Source organism: Pristiophorus japonicus, chromosome 1, assembly GCF_044704955.1.
Source record: "Pristiophorus japonicus isolate sPriJap1 chromosome 1, sPriJap1.hap1, whole genome shotgun sequence".
NCBI classification, from domain to species: domain Eukaryota; kingdom Metazoa; phylum Chordata; class Chondrichthyes; family Pristiophoridae; genus Pristiophorus; species Pristiophorus japonicus.
In genome coordinates this window covers 474,958,461-474,984,853 of record NC_091977.1, presented here as the reverse complement: position 1 = coordinate 474,984,853, position 26,393 = coordinate 474,958,461, and the positions used below count along the sequence as shown (strand labels likewise).

Here is a 26,393-nt window from a genome sequence, read left to right as displayed (position 1 = left end):
CTTGAAAGCCAAAAATAATTTCAATAAGTTGTATGTTTTTCGCTCATGTCATAAGTTCTGCTTTCGATTTATAATTAGGTTCAGTATTTAACAATAAAGTCAGAAAATCAGGCGCAAATGGTTTCTACTTGACAGCTACAGGCACATGTATTAAAAACAACCGAATGTGAGAAATTATTTCGAAAAAACCAACAGTACAATATTTATTAAAAAAAGAAAGAAAAGAAAGACTTGATTTATATAGCGCCTTTCATGACCACCAGATGTCTCAAAGCGCGTTACAGCCAATGAAGTACTTTTGGAGTGTAGTCACTGTTGTAATGTGGGAAACGCGGCAGCCAATTTGCGCACAAGCAAACTCCCACAAACAGCAATGTGATAATGACCAGATAATCTGTTTTTTTGTTATGTTGATTGAGGGATGAATATTGGCCGGGACACCGGGGATAACTCCCCTGCTCTCCTTCGAAATAGTGCCATGGGATCTGTTACGTCCACTTGAGAGGGTAGAAGGGGCCTCTGTTTAACGTCTCATCCAAAAGATGGCACCTTCAACAATGCAGCACTCCCTCAGCACTGCACTGGAGTGTCAGCCTAGATTTTTGTGCTCAAGTCCCTGGTGAGAGAGTCACAGCTGACACTGTCATAGAGAGACAAGATTAATTTAAAATCGGTAGGAACATTGAATCTTTTGAATGTCATATAAGGATTTATTTTAACCGTCGATATATCAAAAAATACCAGAACTCCTGATTGGTCCCTGTATTCCATCTCATAGAGATTTGCCCATTCCCAGTAACAGAGCAGATAGTCGAAGAATGTATTATAAATTGAAATGTAAAATGATCCTTGCAGAACAGCGAAATGAAAATTCATGACTGCATTTCAACAGGTAGAGAAATTGAAAAGGACATGGAAAGACCATTTTTTTTTTTTTTACTTACCTCGGCCACCTTACCTTTAACTTTTGCCTCCGAAGGTGTGGGAAAGAGGGGTTCCCTTTCATGGGACACTGGCACCAGTTCTGGGACAGGAAGGAGCTATACCGATGGGACGGGCTCCACCTGAACTGGGATGGGACCCGTGTCTGAGCATAAAGAGTAAATAGGGAAGTGGCAAAGGCTTTAAGCTAGTAAGATGGGGTGGGGGATCTACAAGAAACGTAACCAGCCTAAATATAAACAAAACGGGAAAAGAGAGCATAGGAAATAATAAAGTAAGGGAGGACATTGATGGCAAGGAAATAAATAGAGCTATAGAACAGGTGTCGAAAAAGATGGTTAAACATAGTGAGAGGAAATCCTATTAAAAATTAGTTAAACTGTCTGTACAGCAATGCACACAGTGTCCGTAATAGCCATAAGAATTAGGAGCAGGAGTTGGCAATTTTGGCCCCTCGAGCTTACTTTGCCATTCAGTAAGATCATGGCTGATCTTCTGCCTCAATTCAACTTTCCTGCACCCCATATCTCTTGATTGCCTTAATGTCCAATTTACGATATTTAGGATAAAAAAGGGGAGCTAAAGGCAATCATGTGTTGCAAGGAAGCAGACATAGTGGGGATTACTGAGACATGGCTACAGAAAAATCAGGACTGGAAATTAAACAGTGCAGTGTATAACATATTTAGAAAAGATAGAGAGAGAAAAGGAGAGGTGGAGTAGCTTTGCTTATTAGGGATAACATAATGGCAGTAGAAAAAAGTGACGCAGCTATCAGCAAGACAAAAATAGAATCCATATGGATAGAGATAAATGATAAAGGATCAATCACACTAATAGGTGTAGTCTACAGACCACCTAAAAGTGGAAGGGAGGTGGAGGAAGAAATATGCAGACAAATTAGGGAAATGAGTAAAAAACATAGAATAATAATCAAGGGGGATTTCAATTACCCTGATATTAATTGGACAGAAGAGGTAAATAAAGGTGATAAGGGAATGGAGTTCCTACAATGTGTACAATATGTAAAAAGCCCAACAAGGGAGGATTCACTATTGGATCTAGTAACGGGGAATGAACCAGAACAGATAAGAGAAGTAAAAGTAGGGGAACATCTAGGCAATAGTGACCATAATATAATACACTTTAAGATGATAATTGAGAAGGACATAAGTATGATGAAAACCAGGGTAATTGACTTTGAGGGGCTGAGACTAGAACTTGGAAAAATAAAATAAGCAACAATATTGGCAAAAAGCGATGTAGAACAGCAACGGGAAACATTTAAAATGGTGTTCAACAGAGTGCAGGAACAATATATTCTGCTAAAAGGAAAGAACAAACTAAACACTAATGAGACTCCATGGATGAATAAATCCACATGGGAACAATTGAGGGTAAGGAAAGAGACATACATTAAGTACATAGACAGCAGGGAGTGCATGATAAGGGAGAATACGAAAAGATTAGGAGAGAAATCAAAAGAATAATTAGGAAGGCAAAGAGGAACTATGAAATTAAATTATCAAGGAATATAAAATAAAATAGTAAAATATTTTACAGGCACATCAATAAAAGGAAGGTTGGGATGGGAATAGAGCCATTAAGCGAAGATTTAACATTTTCAAAATTAAAGGAAAACGACTGCAAAGAAAGCTGACAGGTAACGATAGAGAGATGGCAGAAAGATTAAATATTTACCAGGGAGATAGAATGGGTGGTCATGACACTGGATGATGAGATAAGTAATGAGATAAGTACATTTAAAATAAAAAGAGGGGATATATTAAATAAACAAATCAAACTCTAAGATGATAAACCCCTGGTCTGGATGGATTGCATCCACACATTTTAAAAGAATCTAGGGAAGAGATAGCAGAGGCATTACTACACTTATTTAATAATTTGTTAGAAAAGGTGTAGTGCCAGAGGTCTGGCGGATAGCTAACATAATATCTATATTTAAGAAGCGGGATAGAACATGTGCAGGGAATTATAGACCAGTCAGCTTAACCTCGGTGGTAGGAAAAATAATGGAATAATAGGTAATAAACAACATCAGAGAATGCAGAGTCAGGGGACAAGTAGCAGAATGGATAGCTAGCTGGCTTCAAGACAGAAAGCAGAGAGTAGGGGTAAAAGGTAGCTTTCATTGGCAGAAGGTGGGTAGTGGTGGTCCACAAGGATCAGTGCTGGGGCCACTGTTGTTCACAATTTATATTAACGATTTAGACTTTGGAATCAAAAACACAATTTCTAAATTTGTAGATGACACCAAATTGGGAAGGGGGAATATTCAAATTACAGAAGGACATTAATAAACTTGCAGAATGGGCATATAATTGGCAAATGAATTTCAACACAGATAAATGTGAGGTATTGCATCTTGGTAGGAAGAATAGGGAGGTCACTTATTACTTAGAGGGTGTGAGTCACAGAGAAACATTGAAAAATAGGTGCAGGAGCAGGCCATTCGGCCCTTCGAGCCTGCACCACCCTCAATTGTTCCCATGTGGATTTATTCATCCATGGAGTATCATAAGTGTTTAGTTTGTTCTTTCCTTTTAGCAGAATATATTGTTCCTGCACTCTGTTGAAAACCATTTTAAACGTTTCCCGTTGCTGTTCTACATTGCTTTTTGCCAATATTGTTGCTTATTTTATTTTTCATGGCTGATCATGCAACTTCAGTACCCCATTCCTGCTTTCTCTCCATACCCCTTGATCCCTTTAGCCATAAGAGATCTAATTCCCTCTTGAATATGGCCTCAACAACTTTCTGTGGTTGAGAATTTCACAGGTTCACAATTCTCTGATTGCAGAGGTTTCTCCTCATCTCAGTCCAAAATAGCTTACCCCTTATCCTTAGACTGTGACCCCTGGTTCTGGACTTCCCCAACATCGGAATCATTTTTCCTGCATCTACCCTGTTCAGTCCCGGCAGAATTTGATATGTTTCTTTGAGATCCCCTCTCATTCATCTAAACTCCAGTGAATACAGGCCCAGACGATCCAGTCGCTCTTCATATGTCAGTCCTGCCATCCCGGGAATCAGTCTGGTGAACCTTCGCTGCACTCCCTCAATAGCAAGCACGTCCTTCTTCAGATTAGGAGACCAAAACTGAACACAATATTCCAGGTGAGGCCTCACCAAGGCCCTGTACAACTGCAGTAAGACCTCCCTGCTCCTATACTCAAATCCCCTAGCTATGAAGGATAACATACCATTTGCCTTCTTTACCGCCTGCTGTCGTTGCATGGCAACTTTTAATGACTGAGGTACCATGACACCCAGGTCTCGTTGCACCTCCCTTTTTCCTAATCTGACGCCATTCAGATAATATTCTGCCTTCCTGTTTTTGCTGGCAAAGTGGATAACCTCACATTTATCCACATTATACTGCATCTGCCATGCATTTGTCCACTCACCTAACCTGTCCAAGTCACCCTGCAGCCTCTTAGCATCCTCCTCACAGCTCACACCACCACCAAGCTTAGTGTCATCTGCATACTTGGAGATACTACACTCAATTCCTTCATCTAAATCATTGATGTATATTGTAAATAGCTGGGGTCCCAGCACTGAGCCCTGCGGCACCCCACTAGTCACTGCCTGCCATTCTGAAAAGGACCCGTTTATCCCGACTCTCTGCTTCCTATCTGCCAACCAGTTCTCTATCCACGTCAGTACATTACCCCCAGGACCATGTGCTTTAATTTTGCACAACAATTTCTTGTGTGGGATCTTGTCAAAAGTTTTTTGAATACACCACATCCACTAGTTCTCCCTTGTCCACTCTACTATTTACATCCTCAAAAAATTGTAGATTTGTCGAGCATGATTTCCCTTTCATAAATCCATACTGGCTTGGACCGATCCTGTCATTGCTTTCCAAATGCGCTGCTATTTCATCTTTAATAATTGATTCCAACATTTTCCCCACTACCGATGTCAGGCTAACCGGTCTATAATTCCCTGTTTTCTCCCTCCTTTTTAAAAAAAAAGTGTTATTACATTAGCTACCCTCCAGTCCATAGGAACTGATCCAGAGTTGATAGACTGTTGGAAAATGATCACCAATGCATCCACTATTTCTAGGGCCACTTCCTTAAGTACTCTGGGATGCAGGCTATCAGGCCCTGGGGATTTATCGGCCTTCAATCCCATCAATTTCCCCAACACAATTTCCTGACTAATAAGGATTTCCTTCAGTTCCTCCTTCTAGCTAGATCTTCTGACCCCTAGTATCTCCGGAAGGTTATTCGTGCCTTCCTTCGTGAAGACAGAACTGAAGTATTTGTTCAATTGGTCTGTCATTTCTCTGTTCCCCATTATAAATTCACCTGATTCTGACTGCAAGGAACCTACGTTTGTCTTTACTAATCTCTTTCTCTTCACATATCTATAGAAGCTTTTGCAGTCAGTTTTTATGTTCCCAGCAAGCTTCCTCTCATACTCTAGATTCCCCTCCTAATTAAACACTTTGTCCTCCTTGCTGGATTCTAAATTTCTCCCAGTCCTCAGGTTTGCTGCTTTTTCTGGCCAATTTATATGCCTCTTCCTTGGATTTAACACTATCCCCAATTTCCCTTGATAGCCACGGTTGAGCCACCTTCCCCATTTTATTTTTACTCCAGACAGGTATGTACAGTTGTTGAAGTTCATCCATGTGATATTTAAATGTCTGCCATTGCTTATCCACCATCAACCCTTTAAGTATCATTCGACAGTCTATTCTAGCCAATTCACTTCTCATACCATCGAAGTTACCTTTCCTTAAGTTCAGGACCTTAGTCTCTGAATTAACTGTGTCACTCTCTATCTTAATAAAGAATTCTACCATATTATGGTCACTCTTCCCCAAGGAGCCTCGCACAACAAGATTGCTAATTAATCCTTTCTCATTACACATCACCCAGTCTAGGATGGCCAGCCCTCTAGTTGGTTCCTTGACATATTGGTCTAGAAAACCATCCCTAATACACTCCAGGAAATCTTCCTCCACCGTATTGCTCCCTGTGGTGGGGTAGAGGAACAAAGGGATTTCGAAGTACAAATACACAAATCACTAAATGTTGCGACACAGGTTAGCAAGGCCACGCAAGAATACTGCGTACAGTTCTGGTCGTCATATTATAAAAAGGAGATGGAGGCACTGGAGAGGGTGGCAGAGAAGATTTACAAGGATGACACCAGAAATGCGAAGGTATACGTATCAGGAAAGGTTGAACAGGCTGGGTCTCTTTTCTCTTGAATAAAGAAGGCTGAGAGGTGACCTAACAGTGGTCTTTAAAATTAAAATTCTGAGAGGTTTTGATAGAGTGGATGCAGAGAGAATGTTTCCACTTGTGGGGAATAGCATAACTAGTGGCCATCAATATAAGATAATCAAGAAACGTCTTTACCCAAAGAGTGGTGAGAATGTGGAACTCGCTAGCACAGGGAGTGGTTGAAGTGAATACTATAGATGCATTTAAGGGGAGGCTAGACAAGCATATGAGGGAGAAGGGAATAGAGTATTATGCTGATAGATTTAGATGAGGAAAGACGGGAGGAGACTTGAGTGGAGCATAAACGCCAACATGGACTGGTTGGGCCGAATGGCCTGTTTCTGTGTCATATATCCTATGTAATGTAATCCTATCACGCACCCGGCGTACCGATCAACGCCTCCTGCAGCTGCCGGTGTTTTTGCTCCAATTTAAAAAAAAAAATTTGTAGAAGGTCAAGGTAGATGATTCATATCATTAATGTATCCCTTGTCTCTGATGTCCTATAGGCCTTGCAGAAGATCAAGGGTCCAAAATTCTGGTGGCTGGGGAAGGCAAAAAGCATCAGGGGGAGCTGGAATGGGGCAGATTCACGTGGTTTCTGTCCCATTTAAAGTCTAACCCAGAGTTTAGTTGGAGGAGGGGTGCAGGGTCTCCCCCTCTAATTCTGTTTTGGGCCCAGGCTACCCCAGCAATTCAGCCTATTATGCCCCTGTTCGGCCCAATGAAACTCTCTGCAGCTGAGAGCTGGTGCGAATTCTGTCATATGCTTAGTCATCATCACAGGCAGTCTCTCGGAATCGAGGAAGATTTGCTTCCACTCCCAAAGTGAGTTCTTTGATGGCTGAACAGTCCGATACGAGAGCCCCAGACCGTGTCACAGGTGGGACAGACATTCGTCGAGGGAAGGGGTCGGTGGGGCTGGTTTGCCGCGCACTCCTTCCGCTGCCTGCGCTTGGCCTCTTCACGTTCTTTGTGTTGAGACTCGAAGAGCTCAACGCCCTCTCGGATGCACTTTCTCCACCTCGGGCAGTCTTCGGCCAGGGTCTCCCAGGTGTCAGTGGTGATGTCGCACTTTACCAGGGAGGCTTTGAGGGTGTCCTTATAACGTTTCTGCTGTCCTCCTTTGGCTCGTTTACCATGAAGGAGCTCCGCTTAAAGCATTTGCTTCGGGAGTCTCGTATTTGCATGCGAACTATGTGGCCTGCCCAGCGAAGCTGATCGAGTGTGGTCAGTGCTTCAATACTGGGGATGTTAGCCTGGACGAGGACATTGATGTTGGTGCGCCTGTCCTCCCAGGGGATTTGCAGGATCTTGCGGAGACATCGTTGGTGATATATCTCCAGCAACTTGAGGTGCCTTCTATACATCGTCCATGCCTCGGATCTATACAGGAGGGTGGGTATTACTGCAGCCCTGTAGACCATGAGCTTGGTAGTAGATTTGAGGGCCTGGTCTTCAAACACTCTTTTCCTCAGACGGCCGAAGGCTGCACTGGCGTACTAGAGGCAATGTTGAATCTCCGCATCAATGTCTGCCTTTGTTTCTAAGATGCTCCCGAGATACCTGTGCCTGATACAGCGCAACTGACCCTGCTCATCTTGTCCTGCCGAACACGGAGTAGCACTGATCCCACATGACGAGGAATGTTTACAGCCAAGCAAGCCCACTCTGCCTATCCAGCTGGAAGTGATGTGAAGGCATAGGGGAAGAGGAACAGAATAAAGAGTCGTTTTGTGTCAGTGATTCAGCTGACTGGTCTGTTTCTGTGCCGTGTATACACAGTGTGAAAATCTTACTGTTATCCGTTAGATCACGGTCCGACATTACATTTCTAAGCAGAGCTCTTTTTATGCTAGGTCAGCAGCCCAGGCTTTATTCCAGAGGAACAAATAATATCCAAGTAATCCTGGTTTAAAAGCTAGCCCTGTAGCAAAAGCCGCTGGAAAGGGAAAGCAAGAGCAGTCACATGAGGTGGCTTCGGGCAGAAATGCAGCTGATGCAATAGTCGGGTAGCAATAAATACATTAATCACTTTGAAGCCCTGCACTAAACACATTCCAGTAACAAACTGCTAAATGTACGGACTGAAGTTTAAGACTTGATACTGTGCACCAAGTGGGGAGACAGTACAGGTTGCTCATGTGTTGATTATTCCTAACGTACTGACTACACAATTTTGGAATTAATCCCTTCAAGTTCTTATTACTTCCTTCGAAATTTCCAAAAATAACTGCGTAACCCCTATCTAGATAATATTCCGTATTTGAACCTTAATCGTATAATAATTAAATTGTATGAATCTAGCAATTTTTGTTTTTGCCTTATTTATATTCATATATTAGCAGATCTGCCATTATTAGCGGTGAGTTGCAACATACGTTCCAGTTGATTCTTACAGACTATTTACATTTTTCAACACAGTTTGGCTACCTGCTCCAGACAATAGCAGTCACATTACCACCAATCTGACAAACACAAACCTCGCTTTGTCAGGTTAAATCAATGGAGAATTAAACGGTTATCAAATTGCCTGCTGTCGGTATCAAATTTGGCAGTACCTGTGTAACAGGGTTTGTTGATCCCTGCTTTGCACCATTTGCTTCCTGTCAGACTCTCCACAAATGTCTGAGCAGAGTTTCCCACTGTGTTGGCTCCAACATAACAGATGGAGCTGAAAGGAGGCGAATGAAGTCTGGTTACCACTCAACGCTGGCATGAGTCGACTCACTCCGACTTTCTGCTGGCCTGCTCGGTGCTGGAAACAAAGTTATATGTGCTGCTGTGAAAATCAAGCTGTGCACAATGATTGCTCCGATTTAATTCAAAACTAAGAGCATCACACCCGTGTGCAGGAGTGGCTGCAATGGCAATCAGTTACAGATGAGACTCAGTACATCAAGTAATACAAGGCAAGTACCACTGAAGCCACAAATCCCAATTCACTTGATGGGAACTGTTATATTGCTGATTCAGTACATCATTCAAGTTCTTCACTGGTCTAGGACTGTGCTGTCGTCCTTACATTCTTTCAAAATAGCACTCAAAGACAGGAAGCTAACGCCTAGAAATTAGTCTCCTTATCACCTCAGGGGGGCAATAACAGGGCACTATCCACTTATCAACCGGGTGCGGCGAGATGAACGACTCCCACTAACTTTGGCAGGAGGTTTGCGGTGGTGGTAGGATGTGACGCCCCTATCCCCTTCGCTGGAGATTGTGACGTCTTTGCCGTGCGCATTGCCCTGGTAGGCTTGTATTTATAAAGCCCCTCTTAGAACATCAGGATGTCCCAAAGCACTTTACAACCAATGAAGTACTTTTGAAGTGTAGCCACGGTTGTAATGTAGGGAATCACGGCAGTCCATTTACGCACAGTAAGCTCCCACAAACAGCAATCTGCTAATGACCAGATAGTCTGTTTTTGGGATGTTGATTGAGGGATAACCGGGAAGAACTCCCCTGCTCTTCTTCTTCAATGGGATCTTTTATGTTCACCTGAGAGGACCTGGGGGTATATGTGTACAAATCGTTGAAGGTGGCAGGGCAGGTTGAGAAAGCGGTTAAAAAAGCTTCTGAGATCCTGGGCTTTATGGAATGGAGGTATCAAGTACAAAAGTCTGGAAATTATGATGAACCTGTATAAAACACTGGTTCAGCCGCAACTGGAGTATTGTGTCCAATTCTGGACATCGCATGTTAGGAAGGATGTGAAGGCCTTAGAGAAGGTACAGAAAAGATTTACGAGAATGATTCCAGGAATGTGGGATTTCCGTTACGTGGATAGACTGGAGAAGCTGAGGCTGATCTCCTTTGAGCAAAGAAGATTGAGAAGAGATTTGATAGAGATGTTCATAATCATGAGGGGTCTGGACAGGGTAGAACGCGATAAACTGCTCCCATTTGCAGAAGGGTCGAGAACCAGAGGGCACAGATTTAAGGGGATCAGCCAAGAACCAAAGGCGACGTAAGAAAAAACTTTTTTATGCAGCGAGTGGTTAAGATCTGGAATGTACTGTCTGAAAGGGTGGTGGAGGCAGACTCAGTTTTATCTTTCAAGAGGGAGTTGGATAAGTATCTGAAGGAAAAAAATTAGCAGGGCTACAGAGAAAGGGCAGGGGAGTGGGACTAGCTAAAAGCCGACATGGGCTCGACGGGCCAAATGTCTTTCTTCCGTGCTGTAACCATTCTATGATTCTATAACGGAGTTAATCCTTTAATCCTGTCTCGCCTATTTAACGTTAAACTCTGCAGCTCTTTTTCTTTATTTCCCCAATGTTATGTTTAGAAATTTTCTCATCGATCATTGTTTGGCTCTGTGCGTCAACTTAATGCCACAGTCTGTTGAATCCCAACAATTTGACTGGCACACTTATTGTGGAGGTTTGACCCGTTAGCAGTTGAAAAATCCCTCTGTCCAAGTACTCTTTTAAATGTACATTTTCACCTTTGGGCTGCAGGCACCGAGCCTCCTCCGCTGGGGTACATACTGAGCATTTGTGTGTCAGTTGCGCATGATTTTCTGATCATTCCTTTTAAATGTTCAAAAATCACAAGCAGCATGCACTCGAATTTCCAGTATAAAGACTCACCTGACAAGACTTCTATATCCATTTAAATAGTAAACGGGTAGTAAGTGGAGGGGTGATTAGGGACCAAAAAGGAGACCAAAGCATGGAGGCAGAGGGCCTGGCTGAGGTACTAAATGAGTACTTTGCATCTGTCTTCACCAAGGAAGAAGATGCTGCCATAGAGGGCCCAAATTTCCCCAGGTGTTTTTTTTTGGAGCAACTAGATTTTTTTTGGAGTAACTTAAAAATCGCAATTCTGCCCATTTAATTTGCTCCAGTGTAAGTGAGTTAGTTAGTTTTTTTTTTTAGTTTCATTTTTTTTCAAAAGGGGACTTTACCAGCCACTTATGCCTGTTTTGGCCACTTAAGCAAGTTTAGCCAGCTAAAAGTTACTCCAAACTAACTTAGGCTAGCGTATGAGACCACTTGTGTCCGCACAGAAAAATCTCACGGTGAATTAAGAAATCAGCGCAGGTAGCCAGAGATAGTGGGGAGGGAAGTGAGAGCACTAAACACCTTCTCAACAACATTCATTAAGCATAAAAACCATCAATAATAATTAAAAAGTAAATAAATAAAAAATAAAACTTAAGTCCTACCTTCATACTGGGTCAGGGAAGTCAGCGGGCCGGGAGGCCACTCGGCCAGGGATAGGGGCGGGAGAACTCACTGATAGAGTTAAGGGTGCAGGTGGACAGTACTTGGCGTGGAGTATTAATAACTGAGCAGTGGAATGTGAAGTAGTGAGTGCGACAGACTGGCTCTCCGGAGTGACCGACAGTCTGCCTCAGCACCGGCCCCGGCGGGTGTAAGTGCAAATGGCGGGCGTACGGGCTTCAACAGTGCCTCTGGGCAAAGCTCAAGAGATCCCACCCATTCCCAGCGTAGCCAACCGAAAGCTCCTCTGCCGCATTCGCTCACACATCAAGACCGAGACTGGCGAACTGGGCTGCCCTGCCCAGGGAGCCGATGAGCAGCGTCACATTATTTGCAGAGAATTGCAAGAAAAGGGCCAATCAGCTTCAAAACATGTAGGAAAGGAATCCTGGGCTAGAAGTCCTACCTTTATCTGACCACTTGGCCAGGAATAGGGTCGGCCACTGCGAGCATCGGGTCCCTCTCAGGCTGGAGGATGCGCCGGAACCTGGCTCCGCCCCCCACTGGATGTGGTGCGCCACACCGAGGCCGAAGACGTCCTGAGGAGCGGGGAGAATTGGAAGGTAACTTTTCGGTGCCCTTTTTAGTCTAGAAAGTCAGTGCGCCATTTTTACGGTGGGGGGGGGGGAAACATGGGCCCAATCATAGTAAAGGTAGAAGAGATATTCGATGGGATAAGAATTGGTAAAGACGAGTTACTAGAATGGCTGGTTGTACTTAAACTAGATAAGTCACCAGGACTGGATGGGATGCATCCTAGGACACTGAGGGAAGTGAAGGAAGAAATCGCGGAGGTACTGGCCATAATATTCCAATCCTCCTTAGAAACGGGGGTGGTGCCAGAAGACTGGAGAATTGCAAATGTTACACCCTTGTTCAAAAAAGGTGTAAAGATAAACCCAGCAACTATAGGTCAGTCAGTTTAACTTATGTAGTGGGGAAGCTTTTAGAAACTATAATCAGGGACATAATTAACAGTCAGTTGGACAAGTGATTATGATTTAGGGAAAACCTGCATGGATTTGTTAAATGAAAATCGTGTTTAACCAACTTGATTGAGGTAACAGAGCGGGTTGATGAAGGCTCGATTGACGTAGTGTACATGGATTTCCAAAAAGGTGTTCTACAACATGTCACAGAATAGGCTTGCCAACAAAGTTGAAGCCCATGGAATGAAAGGGACAGTGGCAGAATCGATAAAAAAATTGGCTGTGACAGAAAACAGAGAGTAGTGGTGAACGGGTGTTTTTCTGACAGGAGGAAGGTATATAGTGGCGTACCCCAGGGGTCGATTCAAAGACCACTGCTTTTCTTGATATATATTAATGACTTAGATGTGGGTGTACAGGGCACAATTTCAAAATTTACAGGTGACGCAAAACTTGGAAGTATAGTGAACAGTGGGGGGGGCGGGGGATAGTGATAGACTTCAAGAGGACATGTGGCAGATGAAATTTAATGCAGAAAAGTGCAAAGTGATACATTTTGGGAGAAAGAATGAGGAGAGGAAATATAAACTAAATGGTACAATCCTAAAGGTGGGTGCATGAACAGAGAGACCTAGTGGTATATATACACAAATCGTTGAAAGTGGATGGGCAGGTTGAGAAAACCTTCTGGGATCCTGGGCTTCATGAATCGAGGTAGAGTATAACACTGGAAATTATAATGAACCTTCATAAAACATTGGTTCGGCCTCAACTGGAGTATTATGCCCAATTCTGGGCATCGCACTTTAGGGAGGATGTGAAGGCCTTGGAAAGGGTGCAGAAAAGATTTATGAGAATGATTCCAGGGATGAAGGACTTCAGTTACGTGGATCGACTGGAGAAGCTGTTCTCCTTAGAGCAGAGAAGGTTGAGAGGAGATGTTGGAAGTATAGTGATCAGTGGGGAGGATAGTGATCGACTTCGAGAGGACATAGACAGGCTGGTGGAATGGGCGGACATGTGGCAGATGAAATTTAACGCAGAAAAGTGCGAAGTGATATATTTTGGTAGAAAGAATGAAGAGAGGAAATATAAACTAAAGGGTAGATCAAGCGAAACTGTTCCCATTGGCAGAAGAGTCAAGAACCAGAGGACTCAGATTTAAGGTGATTGGCAAAAGAACCAAAGGCGACATAAGAAAAAATGTTTTTACACAGCGAGTGGTTAGGATCTGGAATGCACTGCCTGAAGGGGTGGTGGAGGCAAACTCAATCACTTCTTTCAAGAGGGAGTTGGATAAGCAGGGCTACGGGGAAAGGGCAGGGGAATGGGACTAGTTGAGGTGCTCTTGCAGAGAGCCGGCACGGGCTCAATGGGCTGAATGGCCTTCTTGCGTGTTGTAACCATTCTATGATTCTATGACTCTCTGCCAGCAGTCCAAAGTCAGAAAATGACCCCAATGTAATCAAGAAGCTGAGAATTCTATTTTTCTAACTTGAATTGTGATATAACTTAATGCATGAGTGCCCTAGCTTTGTGAGCCATTTGGGTGCAGGAGGCCACATATGAAATTGAAATCAACGTTCATATTAATTTCCATAGATGTCAGCCTTTGGATACAAATGGCTCTTGCTGTATGATTTAGAATTTATCCACCATTGAGGCAGATTTTCAAACCACCAAGTTTGCAATATTTAAACAGGGCAAACTCAGGCAGTAAGAGGTACAAGCACACATGGAGCCTGAGTATGGTAGCATAGTGTTATGTTACTGGACTAGTAATCCAAAGGCCTGCATGAATGATCTGGGGATAAGAGTTCAAATCCCACCACGGCAGCTGGTGAATTAAATAAATCGGGAATAAAAAGCTAGTATCAGTAATGATGACCATGGGCTCAATTTTCCCCAAAGCATTTTCTTGCCGTACTTGATGAGTTACGCCTGATTTTTTTGGGCCTAAATACACCAAAAAAAAATTCTAAGTTTCCCCGTTGGATTTCCTCATTTTTGCGTGGCGTAACCCGACCTTTAGTTTTGGGGATGGGGACTTGATCTGCGTAAAAAAAGTTCGGGCTGCCATGGTAACTAGGGACACAATGTGAGCTGAGGCTGCAAAGTGAAGCATACCACCAGCTCCAAACACATTAAAAGAATTGAAAAACACATAGCAGCAACTTCCCTCCAACCCCGCCCGAAGGGCTTGCTGGTCCGGTCCCATTCTCTGTCCCCGGTTCGTTCCTGAATGTGTTTTTTTTCTCTCTCTCCCACTCCCACTCCCACTCCCACTCCCACTCCCAGTCTCAGTCTCAGACTCACTCAGAACCAGGGACCGAAAATGGGACTGGACAGCCTTCGGGTGGGGTTGGAAGTAAGTTGCTGCTTTTGTGTTTTTCAATTCTTTTTAGTGTGTCTGGGCATCTGCTGCGCCGATTTCCTTAACTCTCCGGAAGATTTTTCTGTAGAGGCCACATATGCTGGAGTAACTTTCAGCTGGCCAAACTTCCCTAAGTGGCCAAAATTGGCGTAGGTGGCTGATTAGCTGGAAAAAAAAACTGACCTAAAAAAATCGTAACGAACTGAGTTACGCTGGTGCAGATGTATTGATGAAACTGTGGTTTTTCAACAGGCCAAAAAGAGCAGCCTGCTCAAAAAAAACGGCGCAAATCACTGGGGAAGCCGTCCTTACCCGGTCTGGCCTCTATGTGACTCCACACCCACAGCAATGTGGTTGACTCTTAACTGCCCTCTGAAATGGCCTAGCAAGCCACTCAGTTGTATAAGGCGGCTCACCAGCACATTCTCAAAGGAATTGGGGATGGGCAATAAATGTTGGCCTTGCCAGCGACGCCCACATCCCATGAGCGAATAAATTAAAAGAAAAGTTTGCCAGGGCTTTGTGGCCAGGGGTTTTTTTTGCGGCATCTAACCCAAGGGCAATATTTTTGATACCCCAAAAATCCAGGATATTGTCTCCATTTAAGAGTAGTAGCAGGAGCTGAAGTCCCTCGGGATGCCACCCCACCTCACTGCCCACCACAGATACATCAGAGTAGAAATTGGACCTTATTGAGCTCGTTTTACAGAGGTAGAATGGGCACAACGAGGCTACACCCGAAGAATGTCTGAAAGACGTACAACCCGATATCGAGTCCTGTGGTTTTTCAGGCATCCCTGGGAGCCAACAGAAACCGGGCGGCGAGAAATTTATATCCCATTGGCTCCGAATTAAGTCACTGGAGTGAAAGGAAGACTTACATTTATATAGCACCTTTCACGACCTCAGGACGTCCCAAAACACTTTACAGCCAATTAAGTACGTTTTGAAGTATAGTCACTGTTGTAATGTAGGAAATGCAGCAGCCGATATGCACACAGCAAGCTCCCACAAACAGCAATGTGATAATGACCAGATAATCTGTTTTTTGTAGTGATGTTGATTGATAAATATTGGCCAGAACACCAGGGATAACTTTCCTGCTCTTTGAATTAGTGCCATAGGATCTTTTACTTCCACCTGAGAGAGCAGACGGGGCCTCGGTTTAACATCTCATCTGAAAGACAGCGCCTCTGACAGTGCAGCACTCCCTCAGTGTGGGGAGTCTTCACCTTTGGCCCCGAGTCACTTATGTGGGCATTGTAAGGTGGTGATGCATATTTCACCCCTTGTAAAGCAAGTCAGAACTCCTGTATATGATAGAAGCTAATCTCTGCCATTTTCTGAGGGTTCTGCTGGAGTTACTGTGGGTGACAAGCAGAAGCCCTGGGGGATTTAGGCCCTCAAGTATCGCACTGCACTGGAGTATGATACAGTTTATGGAAATAGGTACGAATGGAGATATCAGTGTGTGATAAATCATTTGTAGATCTTTTCTAAAGTTAATTTATAAATTTTCCAAATTTTTAAAGTTTTATCATATGGAATTTCCAGACTAATGTATGGTTATTTGTTTATGAGCTAAGAGGAATATTTACCAATTCATTATCCCAATTAATTAACTTCTAAATTATTTAATTTAATCCTCTACAGATCATAGCTAGATTCTTGGAATAATTAAAATATTGTCTTATTTAAGGATAGTTAAAGCATAAAGAACAATGTTGTGTGCACCTATGTATACAAGCTGCACTATCAAACAATGGCCACCTATCAAGTCTTGTATTATCAGTTTATTTAGTAGAACTTACTAGCCCTAGCAATATTTTAAGAAAGGGAGCAGCTAGCACACATCAGCCAAATTGCATTGCCAAACCCTTCCTAGGTCTAGCATTGCTGGGATTTAAGCAGTGCCTCCAACTGTTGGACATCACTCTACATGCTGTGTTGCCTATTCCCTGGACAGAATTGTGAGAAGTGAGCCACCTCCCTGCCCCTGCTGAGATAACACTAAAATAAATATGTAGATTATCACGTACATCATAAAGATCCCTTCCTCGGTCTCTGCTCTGAGAAGCTAATCAGACTGACTGTCAAAAGAATGTAATCCACCTGTGTCATTATACCATGGAAAAGTGGAAATTTCTAACTGTCAAAATATTTTTGGAACTTGGTATAAAAATGCCACTGGAGACTTTGCTGGAATTATCATCTCCTCCTCCCCCAATTTTTTGATCCCATTGTTCTACAGCTGCGGGGCCGAAATTCAGGCCCGCCAGAAAGCTGGCGCACCTACCTTTTTCTAGATTTTTTACTGTTCAGTCCGACAAGGCAGACTCTTGATCCATTTTCACCTCTTTGACAATTTTTTTGGAGCGGACCGGAAGTCGGTCACAATGGGGGCGGAAGTGCGGCGGTAAGTGCTGGTGAGGGGCGGAAGTGGAGGCGGGACGGAGTCTCAGCAGCGGAGTGGTGGTGACGTCAGTGTGCGTGTGTCGCACCACGTCTCCTCATTTAAAGGTTCGGCCACTGGGCCATCAGGGAGGGTCTCAGCCAGGCCAGCGGCCTGACACCCAAGAAGCGGGTGCCAGGCTGCCTGTTGGCGGCCCGGCCAAACCCGGATCGGGAAGTCGGCCGGCAAAAAAAAACATGGCGGCAGCGGCAGTGAGCCCTCCCCTTGAAGGGCCACTGCGCTACCATGGCTCATTCACAAAAAGACAAGGTACACTGACAGAAAAAGATGTCGGGAGCACCGCGAGACGGCTCGTGGATTTTTTGAGGTAACTTTCGCACAGAGTGGGATGGAGGTGCAGGAGAGCGGCGGTGCACGCTTTGATGACCCGCTTGGGGCGGTCGGTAGCAGTGGGGCGGAAGTGGTGACTGCCTGAATAATCCCAGAGGTGAATTTGGATCATGGCGGCCAATGGACTGCAACACGGCGGCCACTCGATTCCACCGCATGGCCGCCTTATCCGGACCCTGAATTTCGGCCCCACAGAGTCCTTTCATCTTGTGCAAGAATGCACTTTGGGCCTATCCAGTGATGTGTGCACCAGAGAATGTGTATAACGTGAAGATTCACTGTGTGCTCCTCTTATTCCTTCCAGGCGCCGGTTGATTTCTCAGCGTTCTTCATTAGAAACTCTGGAAGACATTGAGGAAAATGCTCCATTACGGAGGTATGAAAATAACCAGTGCCGTCATTAACATAACTGACTATGCTTTTACACCTTTAGCCAATGGAATACTGACACCATCCCATCAAGTAAGCACCATTGTTGCACAGGTTATACAGCAAAATTGTATCTACTCTGTCAAACAGTAAGTTTCCAGATGGACCCAGTCTTGTCAGGTTGTGTGATGTGGGTTAGTCCCAACTCTACTACACCAGGAGATGGGTTACTGGTATATGTTTCACTGAAGCATGTCTGGATTAGTTGGCAATGAAGGGGATTCTCCACTAAAAAGAACATATTGATGTTCAGCTTGGATGCAAATACTAATGTAACCCAACCTTTTGTTCAAATGGTATTGTCCACAATGGAAGCCAATATCAGTCACATTAATGGTGTAAGTTGGATCCTTTATAGGAGAATTACACTGCCGTTACATTTTGTTACTGTCTATTTCAGGCACCAGTAATTGAGAAAGGAACTTGATTTCATTCACTGTAATGGTTTGTGTTTTTATTGCCTTTTTTGCAGATGTAGGACACTATCCGGTTCACCCAGACCAAAGAGCTTTAAGAAAATTCACTTTATCAAAAATATGCGACAGCATGACACCAGAAACGGCAGGTATGGTGCAAATGTTTATAAAGAATAATCTCCTGTCAAACATTTGGGTTCCAGCAGTGTTCAGTGTTGGCTGTTGTTAATCATGAGTCAGAGGGCGAGAACACTTTTTTTCCATGGCATTTTAGTTTAGAGTTCAGTAGATAAACCTTATATTGGCAGTAAGAGCCTTGTCTCCAAGCAACCGCAGCAATTCACAATAGTATACCTATGGGGAAGGAGCAGCTACCAGAGCTTTGAATATCTATTGTTATTGGACAGTATACAATTTGGTGCTTTACTGTACGCACCTCATTGATATATACTAAGTGACAATGGCACTTGGGGATTTAGGGCTGAGCAACGTACGATAGTAATAGCATATGTGTGGCCTGGGACTACTTGGATCAAGTGATGCAACATCCTGATTCTGCAAGGTGCTACAGTTGTACAGGGCCTTGGTGAGGCCACACCTGGAGTATTGTGTACAGTTTTGGTCTCCTAACTTGAGGAAGGACATTCTTGCTATTGAGGGAGTGCAGCGAAGATTCACCAGACTGATTCCCGGGATGGTGGGACTGACCTATCAAGAAAGACTGGATCAACTGGGCTTGTATTCACTGGAGTTCAGAAGAATGAGAGGGGACCTCATAGAAACGTTTAAAATTCGGACGGGTTTAGACAGGTTAGATGCAGGAAGAATGTTCCCAATGTTGGGGAAGTCCAGAACCAGGGGTCACAGTCTAAGGATAAGGGGTAAGCCATTTAGGACCGAGATGAGGAGAAACAACTTCACCCAGAGAGTGGTGAACCTGTGGAATTCTCTACCACAGAAAGTAGTTGAGGACAATTCACTAAATATATTCAAAAGGGAGTTAGATGAAGTCCTTACTACTAGGGGGATCAAGGGGTATGGCGAGAAAGCAGGAATGGGGTACTGAAGTTGCATGTTCAGCCATGAACTCATTGAATGGCAGTGCAGGCTAGAAGGGCTGAATGGCCTACTCCTGCACCTATTTTCTATGTTTCTATGTTTCTAGCCATGGCTCAGTGGTAGCACTCTTGCCTTTAAGACCGTTGTGGGTTCGAGTCTCACTCCAGAGGCTGGAGTACGTATTCTAGGCTGACACTCCAGTGCAGTACTGAGGGAGTGCTGCACTAAGGCCCTATCTGCCCCTTCAGGTGGATGTCCAAAATCCCATGACATGCTTTTTGAAGAAGAGCATGGGAGATCTACTTGTGTCCTGGACAATATTTATCCCTCACCGAACATCACTACCACAAATGATCTAGTCATTATGTCATTGTTGTGGGGCTGCTACTTTTCCCTACATTACAACAATGACTACACTTCAAAGTATGTAATTGGCTGTAAAGCACCTTGGGGCAATCTGAGGTTGTGAATGGCACTATATAAATGCAAATTCCTTCTTTCTTTCTTTGTTTACATGACTGATTTTAGCACCAGTACTGTTGGATATTATCAGAGCATTGTATTGTGATGGAATATATGATGTCCTGTGGCCACTTGCCATCTGTCCCTTAGTTTCATGTTTAAAAAATCTTCTTATTTTCATGAACAAGATATTTAACATAGAAAAACACCCCAATGTTCCCAAGTGATGAGATACTTCCAGTGAAATATTTCAGATTTACAAATAGTGTCATATGACTAGAGGCTCATCAAAAACTGCTACCTTTTTACAGATAGACTGATGATTGCAGGTTGTTAAAAGGATTCCAGAATGAGGACGATTAATTCTGGTACAAGGCCTCGTTGATAATTTAAGACTCCTAACTATTCATTAAAGCTCGGCCCCAGTAGGTTTTATTTGACTGTGTCTCTTTTGGGAGGTACGGAACAGACTTCCTGACCTTACTCCACCACCTGATCAAAAAGTAGTCCGCCCTGGAGAGGTTCCATTTGTACTAGCCCTGTATGTCTGATTTTGCACAACTATCTCTCCATTTCTGCACATCCTCAGTCCTTTTGCTTTCTGTTTTGGGCCCTCACTGGTGTGCTGTCTGTAGCTCCTAATGCAATGACTGTAATATCGATATTTACCAAGTCTGGGCACTGTCCAATTATCTATCAAGATCTTAGTTCTAGTTGATTGGATCAGATCTCGCCTTCCCATTTGGGTAATCGAACCACTTCTTTCATTATATTTTTCTTTTGTTAAAATAATCAAATAGCAAAAAAAAGTGTGATTAGAAAAAAATCAATAGTTGGGGAACGGTAGAATCATAGAAATTTACAGCAGAGAAAGAGGCCATTTCGGCCCATCGTGTCCGCGCCGACCGACAAGGCTATCCAGCCTAATCCCATTTTCCAGCTCTTGGTCCGTAGCCTAGTAGGTTACGGCACTTCAAGTGCATATCCAAGTACTTTATAAATGTGGTGAGGGTTTCTGCCTCTACCACCCTTTCAGGCAGTGAGTTCCAGACTCCCACCACCCTCTGGGTGGAAAAAAAATCCCCCTCAAGTTCCCTCTAAGCCTCCTACCAATTACTTTAAATCTGTGCCCCCGGTTGTTGACCCCTCTGCTAAGGGATATAGGTTCTTCCTATCCACTCTATCTAGGCCCCTCATAATGTTATACACCTCAATAAGGTCTCCCCTCAGCCTTCTCTATTCCAAAGAAAACAAACCTAGTCTATCCAATCTTTCCTCATAGCTAAAATTCTCCAGTCCAGTCAACACCCTCATAAATCTCCTCTGTACCCTCTCCAGTGCAATTACATCTTTCCTGTAATGCAGTGACCAGAACTACACACAGTACTCCAGCTGCGGCCTAACCAGTGTTTTATAAAGTTCAAGCATAACGTCGTTGCTCTTGTATTCTATGCCTCGGTTAATGAAGGCAAGTATTTTGTATGCTTTCTTAACCACCTTATCGATCTGGTACCTTCAGGGATCTATGGACATGCACTCCAAAGTCCCTTTGTTCCTCTACACTTCTCAGTGTCATACCATTTCGTGTATATTCCCTTGCCTTATTAGCCCTCCCCAAATGCATTACCTCACACTTCTTCAGATTAAATTCCATTTGCCACTGTTCCGCCCACCCAACCAGTCCATTGATATCATCCTGCAGTCTATAGCTTTCTTCTTCCTTATCAACCACACAGCCAATTTTTGTATCATCTGCAAACTTCTTAATCATACCCTCTACATTCAAGTCTAAATCATTGATATACACCACAAAAAGCAAGGGACCTAGTACTGAGCCCTGCGGAACCCCACTGGAAACAGCCTTCCAGTCACAAAAACACCCATCAACCATTACCCTTTGGTTCTTGCCTCTGAGCCAATTTTGGATCCAATTGCCACTTTGCCCTGGATCCAATAGGCTCTTACTTTTGTGACCAGTCTGCCATGTGTGACCTTATCAAAAGCCTTGCTAAAAACCATATACACTACATCAAACATACTACCATTATCGACCCTCCTTGTTACCTCCTCATAAAATTCAGTCAAGTTAGTCAGACACAACCTTCCCTTAACAAATCCTTGATGACTATCCTTGATTGATCCGTGTCTTTTTCTAAATTAAGATTTATCCTGGCCTGCAAAATTTTATCCAATAATTTTCCCACCACCGAGGTTCGGCTGACTGGTCTATAATTACTCGGTCTATCCCTTTATCCCCTTTTAAATAAGGGTACAACATTAGCAGTCCTCCAGTCCTCCAGCACCACACCTGTAGCCAGAGAGGACTGGAAAATGATGGAAAATGGTGTTATTTCCTCTTTTACTTCTCTTAACAGCTTGGGATACATTTCATCTGGGTCTGGGGATTTATCCACTTTCAAGGCTGCGAAACCCCTTAATACTTCCTCTCTCCACTATGTTTATTTCATTTAATATTTCACACTCCTCCTCCCTGATAGCAATGTCTGCATCGCCCCTCTCTTTTGTGAAAACAGACATGAAGTATTCATTAAGAACTATTCCCGCATCTTCTGCCTCCACACACACATTATCTTTATGGTCTCTAATAGGTCTTTCTTTTTTTTTCTTTAGTTATCCTCTTGCTCTCAATGTATTTAGAAAACATCTTTGGAATTTCCTTGATTTTACTTGCCACAATTTTTTCTGCTCTCTCTTTGCTTTCCTAATTTCATTTTTAATTGCACTCCTGCACTTTCTATACTCCTCTAGGGTTTCTGAAGGATTGAGCCCTCGGTTTCTGTCATAAACCTGCTTTTTTTTTTCTTTATCATACCCTATATGCCCCTTGACATCCAGGGGCTCCAGATTTGTTAGTCCCACCCTTTTTCTTTAAGGGAACGTACTTACTCTGAACCCTCAGGATCTCCTCCTTGAATGCCTCCCTCTTACACTGATTTACCTTCCAGTAGCTGTTTCCAGTCCACTTTGCTAAATCACATCTCAGCTTAGTAAAATTGGCTTTCCCCCAATTGAGAACTTTTATTGCTGGTCTATCTTTGTCCTTTTCCATAACTACCCTAATCTAACTGAATTATGCACCAAAATGCTCTCCCACTGATACCCCTTCCACCTGCCCAGCTCAATCCCTAAAACTAAGTCCAGAACCGCCCCCTCCCTTGTTGGGCTTGCTACATACTGGCTAAAACAGTTCTCTTGAATGCATTTTAGGAATTCTGCTCCTTCTATAGCTTTCACACTAATTCTATCCCATATGCTCTATATTTTTTGCACTTCTCAGAATTTGCCTACATATTTGCTCTTCTATCCCCCTCTGACTGTTTGGGGGTCTATAGTACACTCTCAGCAGTGTGATCACACCTTTTCTGTTCTTCAATTCAACCCATGTGGCCTCATTTGATGATCCTTCTAACATATTATCCCTCGTCACAGCTGTAATTGTTTCTTTAATCAATACTGCAGCCCCCCTCCTTTTTTATCCCCCTCTCTATCCTATCTGAAAACCCTGTAACCAGGAATGTTGAGCTGCTATACCTGCCCTTCTTTCAGCCATGTCTAAGTAATACCTTGACAAGGTGGATGCAGAGAGGATGTTTCAACTGGTGGGCGAGACTAGAACTAGAGGGCATGATCTTAGAATAAGAGGCCGTCCGTTTCGAACTGAGATGAGGAGAAATTTCTTCTCTGAGGGTTGCGAATCTATGGAATTCGCTGCCTCAGAGAGCTGTGGAAGCTGGGACATTGAATAAATTTAAGACAGAAATAGACAGTTTCTTAAACGATATGAGTATAAGGGGTTATGGTGAGCGGGCAGGGAAGTGGAGCTGAGTCCATGATCAGATCAGCCATAATCTTATTGAATGGCGGAGCAGGCTCGAGGGGGCTTATGGCCTACTTCTACTCCTGTTTCTTATGTTCTTATACTCCCGAGTATTTATCTGTGTTCTCAGCACATCTGTCTTATTCCTAGACTCCTTGCATTGAAGTCTACACCATTTAGCACTGCCAAATTCCCTTGTTGTCTATTTTCTACCAATTGTTTCCTCTGCCTTCCAAATTCTAGTTTCTAGTTTCTCTCCTCATAGAAATCATAGAATCATAGAAATTTACAGCACAGAAGGAGGCCATTTCATGCCGGCCGACCAAGAGCTATCCAGCCTAATCAGATCAGCCATGATATTATTGAATGGAGGAGCAGGCTCCAGGGGCCAAATGGCCTACTTCTGCTCCTATTTCTTATGTTCTAATCCCACTTTCCAGCTCTTGATCCGTAGCCCTGTAGGTTACTGCACTTTAAGTGCACATCCAAGTATTTTTTAAATGTGGTGAGACTTTCTGCCTCGACCACCCTTTCAGTCAATGTGTTCCAGACCCCCACACACTCTGGGTAAAGAAATGTCCCCTCAAATCTCCTCTAAACTTGCCCCCAATTACTTTAAATCTATTCCCCCTGGTGGTTGATCCCTCTGCCAAGGGAAACAGGTCCTTCCTATCCACTCTATCCAGGCCACTCATAATTTGATGCACCTCAATCAGGTGTAATTCATGTGTTTAATTCACTGTCACTTCTCTTCTCGGAATGTCCACCTTGAAGAAGTACTGCTCTTTCCTCAGACAGGATTTCCGTTTGTCTCTTTTACCTTGCTCATGTTCTTTGCTTTCTATTTCCCTTCTCGTGTTTGATCATGTATTTGCCAAGACTCGCTTTCACAGTCACATCTTTCCTCAGTAACTGTCTCAGCCTCAGACTTAATCCATGTGGATTCCAACTGAAATTCCACCCCTCATGTTTTGGATCCACCCAGGGTTACAGATATCTCCGAGATATTCAGCGTTCCTCAAATCTTCTCCTCTTAGGCAGTCCCTTGTATCGAGGATGACTTGCTTCCACACCAAAAAGGGAGGAGTTCACAGGTATTTCGATGAGGACCTGATATTCTAGGTCGCGAACTACATATTGAAGGGTGGAAGATGCCTATGCGTGGATTTTTTAACTTGTGGTGGCCGTTGCACACCAGCCAGCACACGGGCTTGACAGATCGGTCTTGGTCCAGTGGCAAGGATTAACCATTAACCATCCTCAAACCACAGCTCTCACCATATCCTGGGATCCACACTCAATGCTATGCATTGCCACATGCACACTCTTGATCCCTCTCTTCAGCAGCACTGACTCTCTAAGCTGTCCTGGTCCGCAGTTCCATTTCATCCTTCGCCTCATCAAGTGCTTTGAGCAAAAACTTTTTTCCTTCCTTTAGAAACATAGAAAATAGGTGCAGGAGTAGGCCATTCGGCCCTTCTAGCCTGCATCACCATTCAATGAGTTCATGGCTGAACATGCAACTTCAGTACCCCATTCCTGCTTTCTCACCATGCCCCTTGATTCCCCTAGTAGTAAGGACTACATCTAACTCCTTTTTTGAATATATTTAGTGAATTGGCCTCAACAACTTTCTGTGGCAGAGAATTCCACAGGTTCACCACTCTCTGGGTGAAGAAGTTTCTCCTCATCTCGGTCCTAAATGGCTTTCCCCTTATCCTTAGACTGTGACCCCTGGTTCTGGACTTCCCCAACATTGGGAACATTCTTCCTGCATCTAACCTGTCTGAACTCATCAGAATTTTAAACGTTTCTATGAGATCCCCTCTCATTCTTCTGAACTCCAGTGAATACAAGCCCAGTTGATCCAGTCTTTTTTGATATGTCAGTCCCGCCATCCCGGGAATCAGTCTGGTGAAAATTCCAACATACTCATTTGGATTCAGGTTTGTACAATTATTCCTGCTTCCCACAAAAATGTTATGGTAACAACAGTACAGGTATTTATAAACACAGATAACGCTGGGTTAGGGCTGGAATGCAATTTGAGGCAGCCAATATAACATGGTGTGTCGTTCTTCAGTTGCATCAGCAGCCATTTAGTCACTTAGTTACAAAACCGATCTTTCAGAACAATGGTACTCAGAACACAGTCTGGCAGATAATCACAGGTTGCCTCAACTTCACCTGTGGCCTTTGGCAGAGGTACTGTTGAAAATGTCTCGGGACTGGACCACCACTCACCTCCTGCTCAGCTGTGCTGTGTTGCCAGAGGTAAGATTCAGCCCTGTCCTCACTTCTGTTGTTGGCCAGTGAGAGTAAAGCTGTTAGGAAGCCGGGCTATCCGAGCATCTACAAAGCAATCTAGAGCGGTTTTAATGGAACTATCACTCCTCGAGTTTTCTCCGCATTCCTTTAGGAAAGAGCCTCCCGTCCACTTGGCAATTGCCATGGGCAGCACATTTGAGATCAGGACCCTCACCATCTGGCAAACTTTGGCACAGACCACCGTGCCATCACTCTGGCAGTGAGATGATGCATTCCGGAGAGTGACCAGCAAGCACAACACAGCTTGGGGACTCTGACTGAGCAAAGGCTGACTGAAAGACACTGCTCTAGAACTGGACCACCATATTTTGTCA

At 43.7% G+C, this 26,393-nt stretch overlaps 1 protein-coding gene across 2 annotated transcripts in view; it reads left to right on the top strand.

The window, feature by feature from the left end:
• cables1 (Cdk5 and Abl enzyme substrate 1) overlaps positions 1–26,393 on the top strand; it is a 242,271-nt gene that overhangs the window by 57,238 nt on the left and 158,640 nt on the right. For both annotated transcript variants that reach the window (XM_070876480.1, XM_070876471.1), the window contains exons 2-3: positions 17,852–17,923; positions 18,449–18,541. In XM_070876480.1, coding sequence (XP_070732581.1) covers positions 17,852–17,923; positions 18,449–18,541 — 165 coding nt within the window. The remainder of the gene's footprint in view (positions 1–17,851; positions 17,924–18,448; positions 18,542–26,393) is intronic.